This window comes from Micropterus salmoides, unplaced genomic scaffold, assembly GCF_014851395.1.
Source record: "Micropterus salmoides isolate LMB-PRFRI ecotype aquatic unplaced genomic scaffold, ASM1485139v1 Ms_hic_scaffold_22, whole genome shotgun sequence".
NCBI classification, from domain to species: Eukaryota; Metazoa; Chordata; class Actinopteri; order Centrarchiformes; family Centrarchidae; genus Micropterus; species Micropterus salmoides.
Window position 1 is genome coordinate 20168512 of NW_024041373.1, and position 12358 is coordinate 20180869.

General features: G+C 39.6%; 1 protein-coding gene across 5 annotated transcripts in view; it reads left to right on the forward strand.

Annotated features, from left to right (window-relative positions):
• ccser2a (coiled-coil serine-rich protein 2a) overlaps positions 1-12358 on the forward strand; it is a 61382-nt gene that overhangs the window by 44081 nt on the left and 4943 nt on the right. For 4 of the 5 annotated variants that reach the window (XM_038736916.1, XM_038736918.1, XM_038736915.1 and 1 more), the window contains exon 9: positions 1450-1596. In XM_038736916.1, coding sequence (XP_038592844.1) covers positions 1450-1596 — 147 coding nt within the window. Of the gene's footprint in view, positions 1-1449; positions 1597-8022; positions 8108-12358 lie in introns of all 5 variants that reach the window. The other variant, XM_038736919.1, reaches the window with a different exon arrangement.

Below are 12358 nucleotides of genomic sequence, written 5' to 3' on the forward strand. Positions count from 1 at the left end.
CGGTTCGGGGATTGAACCTTTGGGCCACCACTGCCCAAGGAAGTCAGAGGCAATTTGATCTGCTTGAAATTGGTTAAAAGATAATATTGCAGTTGGTAAAGAGTCAAGTTAACAGAGTGAGGTGAACTGTTGAAGAGAAACTGCTGAGAGACAGAAGGGGGGAACAGTTGACGGAACTGAACATAATGGAGTAATGAGAAAACAATAGAGGAGCTGTGTGTGGCAGGGGGAAAGTCTGTTGCAGTATACAATGTGTGTGCGCGGTGTGTGTGTTTTCATGAGGAGGGCTGAGAGGAGAGAAAATGAAATAATGGGAGAGAGAAAAGTGGAACTATCAAAGATAGAAAACTGATTTCTCTGTCTTACTTGACAGAATGCAGTTTTGGTTGCTGCTTCCACTGCTGTTGAGGCAGACTGCTCATGATTATGCCCTCTTCTTGTTTGAGCGGCATTGAAGTTTTCACCAAGGCTGGCAAAAACAAGAAATTTTTGTCATTTTCTGCCATAGTCTATGCAGCCAGGCTGCTGTTGCTCCATTTATTCATGTGTAAGAGAGACAATATGAGATTTAGTGCTAGATTCTTTAAAAAAAACTGATGATTTAATGAACATCATTATTTGCTCTGATGTTCTATATAAATATTGGATTGACTTAAAAGTTTGGGTTAAAAAAAGGCTAATATTTGTCTCGAAGTGTATTACTTACATTAGATAGGTTTGTCGCTAAACGTTTTAACAGATGAAAAAGGAGGTAATTTGGGTGAACATGTGCTTAATCTAAATAGTCAGTGAGTTTAATAAATTGCAGGATCTCTAAATAACCATGTAAGGGTAATTCTAGCCATTTACAACCTGGGCGTGATTTTCCCTGATTTGGCCATCATGCCTGTCAGTTGTAATCAAAACTGTGTGATAATTTGCTGACTTCCACTTTTCCTCCATTTTTGTCCTGAAAAAGTGGAGAAACAGGATATTTCATTGCCTCAGCATAGAAATATTCATTGATTTTTGTCCTCCTACCTTCAGTTTATTTGATTAATTTAAAACCAGCCAACTGCAGCAGATATTTTTTCTTTTGTCAGTTTGTTCAGTTCATAAATCTGTATATTCTGTATTAAATTGATTGAAACCAACAACAGATTCTCACACACACACAGATTTTTTTTCATGATGTTTTTTCATACTCTTCTGAGTATCTTAGCAAATATCTATTTAAGAGTTGAATTAAGGTGAGTCCAATTACACTGTGTGTGTTGGTATTGAAAGGGACATGCTTTAAGTACTTTTGTTTTGCCTTTTAAAGTTGTTCTTTGCCCTGTTTAATTTTGACTGTTGTACAAAGTGACAAGCTTTTAACCGGCCCAGGTTAAAAACAAGACAAATACTATAACATTCAGTGATTATGTAATAAGCTTTCTTTCATTGATTCATTTACCCTTGCCCTCTCAGCCTGCTCAAGGACGGCAGTTCAGGTGTCAATGCCACCACCAGAGGGCTCCCTCTTCACTACGACAGAGTGACAGACAGATGGACAAAGGGATGCTGCATCACTATGACAAGGCCACGCAGACATACTGGAGACCCCCGAACCATGCTGTGAGTCCAAACATTCACAGCACCCTTAACGCCAGTCCTGAGCAGTGCTCTCTTTGCTTTGCAAAACATGATTTCTAAAATCTGAAACTGGTTAAGCTCAAAATGTGTACATTTCAACTTATTTCTAAAATTTCCAAGATAATATTACATACCAACATATGCCTGGTGCTCATCTCAGCTTAACAATCACATTTGGATACACTGGTGACCAAGCACATGTGAGCAGTATGTTGCTGAGTCATTCTACTCCGCTGCCTCTCTCTGGCCAGCCTGTCTGAATTGTTAGATGACTACACGATGTCCTCTCTATGGAATACAGTTTATTAGGTTGTCAGTGGGATTGCCACTCTGTCTCACACTCTTGATGCCCACATCTCACACTGAACAGGGGCTGGTGTTAATGTTCAAGTGATGGAGAAAGAGAAGATGTACAATAGGGGGAGGGGGGGATTAATGGGAGGAAGGAAGTAGACAGAGAAAGGTAGAAGATGGATATATATATATGTGTTCAGTGTGTTCAGTATCATGCCATAATAGCATGCCAGCCAAGTATTGATTCAATAGCAGGAGTGCCACAGGCAGGGTGCCTAGTAAACACTCTCCTAACTGACCTGCTCTCAGCTAAAGGGGTGACACACACATAAAGAGGCAGACATCAGCAGTATAACATACAGAAAAGAAAATAATTATATTTATTTAAATATATACCAAAGAGTTTTTCTGTGTTGTTGGTATAATTGTAATAATAAATGATAGAAATGAGGCTTGGCCAATTGGTTTATCAACAGTGGTTAAAAGGTATTGGTCAAAAGTCTATTTTAACGTAGTACATGTAGGCTCCAGAGGAAAAAAAGAAAAGGACAGAACAAGCAAGCTCACTAACTACAATAGGTTCGTGGTTTAACAGTTGCTATGACAACCATCAAAGCAGGGCTAGCTGTGCTCGATGGGAATCATCTCCGTGGTGGGAACATATACCTGTGACCTGTAGTGCCTGGTGTATAATAACACGCTAGAACATTAAACACAGTAAGACTGAGTTTGTGCTTTTCTCTCTACTCTGTCTACTCCTGTCTTTGTTTGCCATTGCCCCACCTTTATTCTTCCTGTAATCTACATTACTAAATCATCACCAGAGTGGGTACTATTTCCTGCACTGTGTTTTGCTGCATTGTGGGCACAAACTCATTAGCACACCTTGTTAGTGACATTTTACTTTTCAGAGCATGCAATTGCCCTGGAAGGTGAGGTTTTTGTCGCGGTTTCTGACAAGGTAACAAGAGAAGAGAGCACAGGTAAACAAATAACAGTGAGAAAGGGATGTTTCTTTCTCTGTTTTTCTTGCATTTAAATAGTATCAAAGCTCTTGTTGTCGCACTGACAGGTTTAGCACCTTCAGCAAGCTTGGGTTCACAGTGTCCCTCTTACAGTGCTTCACTTTTATATCTTGTGTTTTTTCACACCATCTTTCAGTATATTTTCCAGTCTGTCTCTCAAGCTTTTTCTCTTTCTAACCCTTTCTAACCTAAGCCATTTTTTTACACAATTATTATTTTCTTTTAAGCATCTCACACATTCATTCAGTCCCTCTTTATTTCACTTTTCCTCCAACACACACATACAAACAGAGGCACACACAAATTCATAATCTGGAGTCATCTTTATTGTTTTTTTTCCCCTCTTGCTCTCTGAAATGCCCTTTCCCGTTGATTTTCTACTCCTCTGACATTTAAAGTGCCACTGTATCTGAGCACTGGAGTAGCTCTTGCCCTCTGATAGTATTTTTGAGTGCTAAGCTGAAAGGATCAGCCAAGAATAACTTTGATGTCAAAGGCCAGTAGCTATAATCTTTTTATAGCTTTAATGCTGATATGTAGTTTCCTTATCAGTAGCCTAGAGGGTAAAATGTTCACCCTTTTATTGGGAGGTCAAGAGTTAAGTCCCTGGCTGAGTCCTGCCAACAACTTGAGCATGGACTTCATGGGTAGCTCCCTGTGGTCAGATTAAGAGTATAACAAAAGACTAAGCTTGTGGCCTATGACCTTGGACATGGCTATTTAAGGACATTTACTTTTACAGTACAGTTCATTGTTCATGCAGCACTTTCAAGCAGTTAATATGATATGATACATTCTCCTCAAGCGAGCCATTCATTCACATAATATTTTCTCAGGGACCAAATTATTGTGGGCTGTTGCTCTGTGGGCTGCTTTAACCAATTTCACATTTTGTGGAGACCAGGGACGTACTCATCTCCTAACTTCTTCACAGTCTGTAGGAAGGCTTTGGCAACATATTCTAACCAACTGCTTTTGGCACCAGCACCTGCAGCTTCCCGTTTTAATCTGCTTACAATCCAATTTTGTGTCCAAAAGCATGCTCAGGAAAAAACAGTGTCTCACAATAGGGAATGAGTATATGTCTGTCAATGTACAAGATGCAGACAAATATTGGAGACACTTGCAAAACACACATGTGATGTGACATTAGAAACTACTTAAATGTCACTTGTAGAAAAATAATCTACTTGTCTAGCTCTCCAGAGCAATCACAGCAGCAGAGATATTGCCTCCTCTGCCTTTCGCAACAAATAAAACACGAGCAGCATGATTTTTTTAGTAATTTCAGATGTAGCACAAAAGAAAACTACATAGGCTTGTGTTTGTGTGTGTAATTGTTTTGGTTTTTGTTTGGTGTCTGTTTGTGTCTGAGAGAGACCCTAATTGTCTGCATATGTTTGTGTGTTTAGTGTGTGTGTGTGTGTGTGTGTGTGTGTCTGTGTCTGTGTTTGTGTTTGTGTGTTCATGAGCGGGATGTGCCACATGTACCTCTTGTACTCAAGTGCAGGGCACACTCAGTGTGACTGAACAATGAGTTCAACAGACTGAGGACTGGGGAGCCAACCTTGTTAATAACCCAGATAAACAAACACGCAGATGAGCAGCAGCAGTGAAACAATGGCAACACAATAGGCAGTTTTTCATCAGTGGCAGACAGTGAAGATAATTACAGCTACCCTCCTACTCCCTCTGTGCCTTTTAAATATCCACTTCTTCTTCTTCTTCTGTCCTCACACCTCCCTTCATGTCTTTTTATCGGTCCTGCTCTCTCACTCTGTTATTTTCTTTCTTTCTTTCTTGCTTCAGTGATTTCTTTCTTTGCCTGTATTTTTGTCTCTGTCAGTCTTTCTTTGACATTACCTCTCTACTTCTCACCTCAGATGTAATTAGATCAGTTTGCTGTCACTGAGAGAGAGAGGGAGAGAGAGAGAGAGAGAGAGAGAGAGAACATGGAAGGGAGAGACAGTTTGATTGAACAAGGTTAGTGATCAGTGCTAAGCTGTAGGTTGAAAGAACAGGTTTTCCCCTCTCAGATCCTGACATTACCTCTCCACCCACATCCCCTCTGTCTGCCACCTTGCGTCACAGACACACCATTAATACTCAATGCACAGCAGAGTCATCTTGGACAGGTGAAGATTTAATTGCCAAAGTCAGTGAAATGAGACATTGTGGCCAGGCCTGAGGTATTAGCTGTAGCCAACCATGAGAAGCTCTGTGTAGTGGATTAGGGGATTCAAGCAGAGAGATGCCGTTGTAAAGGCGCGGCATCATGGCTTCTTCTAAATTCTGTTGTTATTTGATGAAAAGGGTGTAGGATCACAAAGAACCTTTACTTGACTTTTAAATTCTTGTCCTACTTCATTAAGTTTCACCATCTGCTTTGGGGACTATGCACAGACAAAGTATTTGAACAAATCCTGAGAGTCCAATGGATGAAAGGTGGCCTCTAGAGAACTACTACCAGTACTGATATAGTAGTTTTTTGTTAGAATGACATTTCAAACAGAACTGCTTTATTTTATGTATTATTTATTATTGTTCTGCCCTTTCATTTCTTTTTACATTCTCCGCTAAATATCATTCAAGCTCTTTTGCCATACCATGAACCATGTTTTTTTTAGCCTTTATCTAGCATCTAGTTTTTTTAGGCACAAACCTGAAAATGACACCTCCACAGAAAAGTGTTTCCTGTTCTTAAACTCTTTCGAATTGATAATTTGTGAACTTGAAGTGCAGATGTAACTGGATTGAAGATTTTTTATCATAGATTTTTTAAACCCATTTTCTTAAAATTTGCCACCAAATTCCACGTGTACTTCATTTCTCGGCACTGCTAACTCTAATGTTGTTTCTTGAGAGTGCTGCAAAAGACATGCGCTTCCTCCACTACCTCGTACGCTTTACCTGGACGGTGTAATGCGTGGGTGGTTTAGGCTGTCCCTATAGTGCCTGGGCCGTAGTTCACAACCACTGTCCAGGCATGACCAACCAGAGCAGTCGCGTTCATGTGAAGGATCCGAGCCAGAAGTTCTATCATCAGGCACCGAACCCAGGGTCTCTGTGCTGGTGGGTAAGAAATGAAAGAAGTTTTGGTGAAATTGATGGAATGTGAAAAACATCTATATTTTCCCAATTTCTGTCTCCCTGCCCTCATGAATCTCCGTAAACCTTTCACTGGAGCGCCTTTACAGTGATGGAAAACTGGAAAATTGACATGCTAAGCTGCTGTGGAGGTCTAATAAAGCTGCCGGACACTGTCAGAATGGTTTGAAAGCCCTCTAACATGCCGTCTTGTTCTCATCGCCTAAGGTTTTTCTCTCTGCAAATGAAGCCGCAATGGGAGGGTGCTTCTGCCCAGACCTCCCGCTAAAGCAGTTGTTGGTGTTCAAGGAAGGACATGGATGAGAGCAGATCAGGGAAACTCATTCCTCCCCCCTCCAACAGTTACTTTAGGAGGTCTCTGAAATAGCCTGGACTGGACCTGCTGGGAAGTTGTTACCGGCCCCTTCTCGTGTTCTATCTCTCTCTTGCGTTTCTCCTTCCCTCTGACAGATTTGGTGCTTCTCTCTACTATATTAGAGACTTATTTCAGCGGCTGCCCTCTCCACAGCTGAGAAAAGGAGTAGCATTTGATAAGGTTTTGTTCTGGCTGTGTGTTTAACGTGAGGCCATGCTGCCCCTTCACTTTGCCTCTCCAATGGGGGTCAGGGATCTTTGAATTGCTTAACCTGAAGATTGTTTCAAGAAAAGTAAGCTTGTATTCTTCTAGGTACATGTTTGTGCATAGAGTTACAGATAGTGGTCAGACAAAATGTTCAGATGACAGAATTCATATTGTGACAAAATTAGAAAGTAGAGCGTATAGACATATAGGCAGGAGCAGGAAATGTGGTAAGAAAGTGGACTGAAATATTCTGGAAATGTCACAATGAGTCACACTGACAATGTTTCCAGCTGTCACTTTGTATGTCAGTCAGATGGTGCGTTTAAACACCTATGGATTTACCACTTTCTGTAACTAATTTTACCTCAAATGTTAATTTATCATCCTACCAAATCGTCTTATGGTGCAGGCCCACTTTACTTGACCAATTCATGTGAACTCATGTCCTCCCTGTATGCTTTCATACACTGCTAGCTTGGTCTGTGTTGCCAGGTATCCAGGGTACCTCCCAGATTGTAAAACCTGTCAACTTTTAAAGTGGTGGGTTTACCTTTCCAGTGAAACCTTGGTTTTTGCACTGCCTATGATGAGTGCTCTTCTACAATGGATTGTAGGCTAGGCCCTAGATGTGGTTGATAATGGATTTGACTCTATATTTATGTAAAAAAGTAAAACAGTTATACAGTAGGAGGGGAAATGGTTTCCAGAGTGACCCAGGGAGAAACAACATAAAGACCACAGGTCTCCAGGTGGTGGATGTTTGATGAGTATAATAATATGTCAAAGTGTGTGAGAAGAAAATCTCCTGCGTTTTAGAAACTCTAAATGAGCAAATACACACATTGGAGGGGCAAAAGGTTTGTAAAGCAATGCTTTGCTTCATGTTTGTGTTTGGATACAATTTCGTTTACAATAACTTAATAGTGATGTGGTAGAGAACTTGTGTATGTGTGTTTGACCTCTAAATCCTACTGCCCTGCCAGTGGCACCAGGTATCACAAAGACAAGATAACAGAGCAACTTTTAGCCTCTATATCTATCTAGAAATCTCTCTATATATCTATATCTATCTATCTAAATAAATTGGAAGTCAGGGTGCAGCCAAACAATGTTCAAATCACAGAACTTTATCTTGAAATCTAGAGATACCAAAGCGCCCATAGACACTAAATACGATAGGCTGAATTTTATCTCATTAATATGGATGAATGAAATAGATGGATGAATGGTGTATAAATCTCTGTGTGTCGGTATATGTGTGCATGTCTATGTGTGTTTAGTGTGCTGTGTTAATTGGGCTATCTATATTAACATCGTGTTTATGCCTGTGAGTTTGTGTTTTCTATGTTAGCATGCTTCTGTATGTGTGTGTGTTCTGGTACGTCATGCCTTTTGTCCTTTGTATTTTTCTCTGCGTAGGGTGTGCTGCCCACCCCCTTGCTGTCCCCGTGGCAGGCACAGCACCAAGGCTTGACCCGTACCAGCATGCCCCAGCGCACACAGAGTGAGTCACTAACATCTTTTGCAGCCTCTTCTCCATCTTTTCATAACACAACATATCTAGGCATCTGTTAATAGCCTGAAAAAGTTTAACTTGATCTCCAATTAAAACTCTTTAACTATTTGTGCTAACTGTCTACTTTCAGATTCATTTGGAATAAGATTAGTAACATGCAAATAGTTTGTTTTACTAAACAATTCATTTTTCATTTTCCTGTGCTACCTTTTTTTAGCCTCAGTTCTCCTTTATTACCTCTATTCAGTCAGAAACTGGCTAACTTTGTTGACTTTCTTGAAATCTGCAGATACATGTTTTTATGATCCTCACTTTACTTCCCTTCACTATTTATAGACGTTCTTTTAAACATAACATATCTACTATATTTTGCATTAGTAATAGTGTCAAGTTCAAGACTTCATTGAGAAAAACAGGACAATGACAGTGCAGCCACGACAACCACACCTATCCTAGTTAATCTTTTGTAAACTGTGATGATGAGGTAGAAAGTAGGAAAGGCAAAGGTAAAGAGAGTGACATACTGGTAAATAGACTTCATATGTGAGAGAGTGAAGAGCAAAAAAGAAAGAAACAAAGAGAAAAACCCACGGTTTGTTCCTTTTGATCCATCCCATTGGGGCTGAAGCTTTGTTTTGTGTAGGTGAAAAAATGTGGCACAGGTGTATTTTTTTGTAGATCTCAGGTTATTTCAGTATCAAGTTCACTTGTGTTTATAGACTGTGAGGACAGCCCAGCATCCTAAGTATATTTTTCTCCTACTAGCAGATTGCATGGTCTAATTAAGCAAAAGACACAGAGTATCAAAAGGACGTCTGTTCATTGGGGAAAAACAGCAGGAGGAAACGGGTAATGACACTGAAACATACTACAATATAGTCAGCATGCAGTCATATTTAGACGTAAGATGAGAAACAATGGATGAGGCCCCTAATGCTCTGAACCCCACCAACTGAGAGCTCTAGCTGTAAACACACCAGCAAAGAGTTCTTCCCAGTAATAAAGGTCTTTGGAATAGAAAATAGATAGTTCTGGAATTAGAGTAGGAATTGGACTCTTCACACAGGTTTCACTGAATGGATGGATGATGGAGCAATTAAATTTTGCATTAAATTGCTTTGTTTGTTGAGCTAATGTGTGACCTTTTCTCGCAAGCATAGGCTGGGAGTTAATTAAAATATGCATATAAAATGTCTTAACCCCGAAATGTGTCTCTCTCTGATGTCTGTATCACCTTCTTTTCACTCTTTCTCTTTCTCCTGCATTACACTCCACTCTCTCTCCCTTAACTTCATCTCTTCTCTGTCACTCAAAAATCGGATATTGAATCTCCCATGTTCTCTCTCTTCTACCTTTGCCTCCCCACACATAATGCCTATGACAAGGAGTGGAGCACCTAGTGCAGTACTTCTATGACACAGCGTGGTACAGTAACCCTTTCTTTAACATGCAGTCAACATAGTGCGCCCATGACTCCACCTTCTGCACAATGGGTTGTGGTTTGGCGTCAGAAGCATGCCCTTCTACATCTGCGTTTGCATGCTTTGCATTCAATTTTCAATCGTTTTGGAGTTTTTACCTTGTGTATCTTTACATTGAACTTTGGTCTGCTCTTGTCACAGCAATGCTGTTTTAGTTATGGTCATTTTTCATTGTCTTCATATTTTATTTACCTGTTCTTTGTTGGATTATAGGAAAATAATTATGCTATGTTTTTTTTTAGTTATTCTCAGTTTTCCATTGTGTCTCTTTAATGTTTTTCCTCCTATCAAATTAAGTATATACAGTAAGAACGTTTTAGCATGCATTGGTCTCTCTGTGTGCATTTGTTTTTCTATATTTTATTCATTGAACAGGTGCTTTATTATTCTTGGTGTTCACCTTGAGGGATTTGGATGAAGTGTTTTAAAGGAATAACCTTTCAGAATACCCTTGTTATCGGACATGAATACACATAACTACTGTCCTGAGCAATCGCCTTCAATTTTAACTCCCCTATCAAAACCAGTTAAGCACAGCAAGCAAAAGAAAAATCTGCATGATCACACATCATCTGCTCTCACACTCTGTTCGCAGCTTAAATTTAAACGCAGTCCAAATCACCATTTACACAACATCCTATATTAAATGATAATCTAATCTAGCTTTGAAATGGAATGTGCTACAATCACATTGTATTCCTACATAAATAATGAGGATCATTTCCATCCTTATTCAAATTCTTTCATGTTGCTTTTGTAATCACACAGCTTTTTTTGAAGAGAATAGGTTGGTTGTGGTGGACCCTGACATCTTGTAGATGCCTCAAATTGGCGCATTTCTTGGTTAGACTGGTGATTTTTCTGTTAAAGTGATAGCTATCATTAGTGAGCTAAGATATTTGGTTCTTGCCAGTTGAGTGAAGAGCTCAAAAAGATTGCTGTTAATTATTAGCATCTTCTGCAGACAGCTGTAGATGCAAATAATTATTGGCTGTGACCCTATCAATGCTGCACGCTGCTGATCGCTGACAGAGACTTCTTCTGCTTTCATTGTAAACATTGCAATTAATGGTATCATATATCACAGTTATTCTTATTTTAGTGGACAATGACAGTGACAAGGTCTCTCTATATATGTTTCAGTGTGTTTTTTCTTTGTTGTGTTCAAAACAGAAATGTCACTCAGCTTTCTGATAATGTCTGACTTATTTAGTTAATATACTCTGTGTCACCTGTAATTTGTGGATTAGAGCAAAGCCCCTTATTTAATTACATCCTTTGTTTTGAACTATGGCAGTCAGTGAGCAGTGCTCACTCACTCAGAGTCACCCATGAATAAGTAAGTGTAGCAAAAAAAATAAAGACTTAATAACATGCTCATGATTTGAGTGGCAGACTAATCAGCACTATTGTAAGAAGCAACCAAGGCATCTGTTATGTCAGGGGGGTTTAAATGACAGACAATGAAATCTAATAACAGTATCTCCTTGCTTGAAAAACATCAACAACAAACTGACACTGAGAGGTAGACATAGATTTTGTAACAGGCTAGTCGACGCACTGTGGCAGGGGACCAGGAGATGGAGCTGCGGCCTCGGACATCTACTCCTACTGACAATACAAATAACTGATGGTAGAAACAGGCAGAGTAGCACAGCTATATATTCATATACTCTGACATTATTTCACTTTCAACTGACTGTGAGGGTATATTTCTGCTAAAACTGAGTTCATGCTTTTTAGTAGCTTTAGATGATTCCAAGTGGATTTAGATTCTTTAGTTCTGCTAAAAGGACATGGATGAAAAAAGGCCAGTCCTCTGATTTCAGAAGGGTATGTATGGATGTAAAGGGTTTTCATTGTTGTTGAGGTCATAAGCTATTCAGAAAACGCACCTGTATACCTGTATGATATATTTATATATAGTTTAATATTTTTTCCCTGACCTGTGTGACTGAGCTGCTGAAAGTTATCTTATGGCAATATATATTATGCTTGCATATAGTGGGACATCTTGTAAAAGCAAATTAAATTATTATTATTAAGCAGAGCTGTGGTGCTGAAAGTATCTAAAATATGTGAATCCTTAAATATACAACAAATAAAGCAAGTTCAGGTAGTGGATATATCATGAACTGTTATAACCAATTCAGTGCAGGAGTGCTGGAACAATTGAGTCTGTGTCAGAGAGGTGTGGATTCAACTCTTTTGAAGCCGTAGTTGGTTGTTTTGTTCTGCTGGACAATTAGCAGCTCTCTTACACAATACATTTTGAATATAATGAGCTTCACTAAGACGGTAATTGCTGCAGGGCTGTTATAGGATTGCATTAAATTGTACAGGTGTTCGTGAATTGGTGTTCATGCCCGGTGGAGGATAATGCCATGGTGGATCTAAATTTTTATGTGGTTAACCGCTCAGCACGTCCTTACTCAGGTAGCAGGCATCTTAGCTCTCTGTTTGAATGTTTTGAAGCCCCTTTGCAGCTGCGATCACAAAATGACTGAAAAGACTTCAGTAGATTCTAGGAACTCACGTGGCAAGGTTTTTCTTGTCTGCTTGTTTTTAAGTGCTGAATCAGGGCTTCCTCTGTGACTTTGCCTTGCCCATTTTAGGAATAGTTTAGCAACTGGCGGTGGATCAGGCTGTGATATTGAAGAGTAAATAAGCAAGTTAAAGAAAGGCAGAATTTTCAGTTAGCTTTTTGATTCAGAGTTCCCTTTGCAGCTGCAAAATATTCAAAAGCCTGGATTCCACA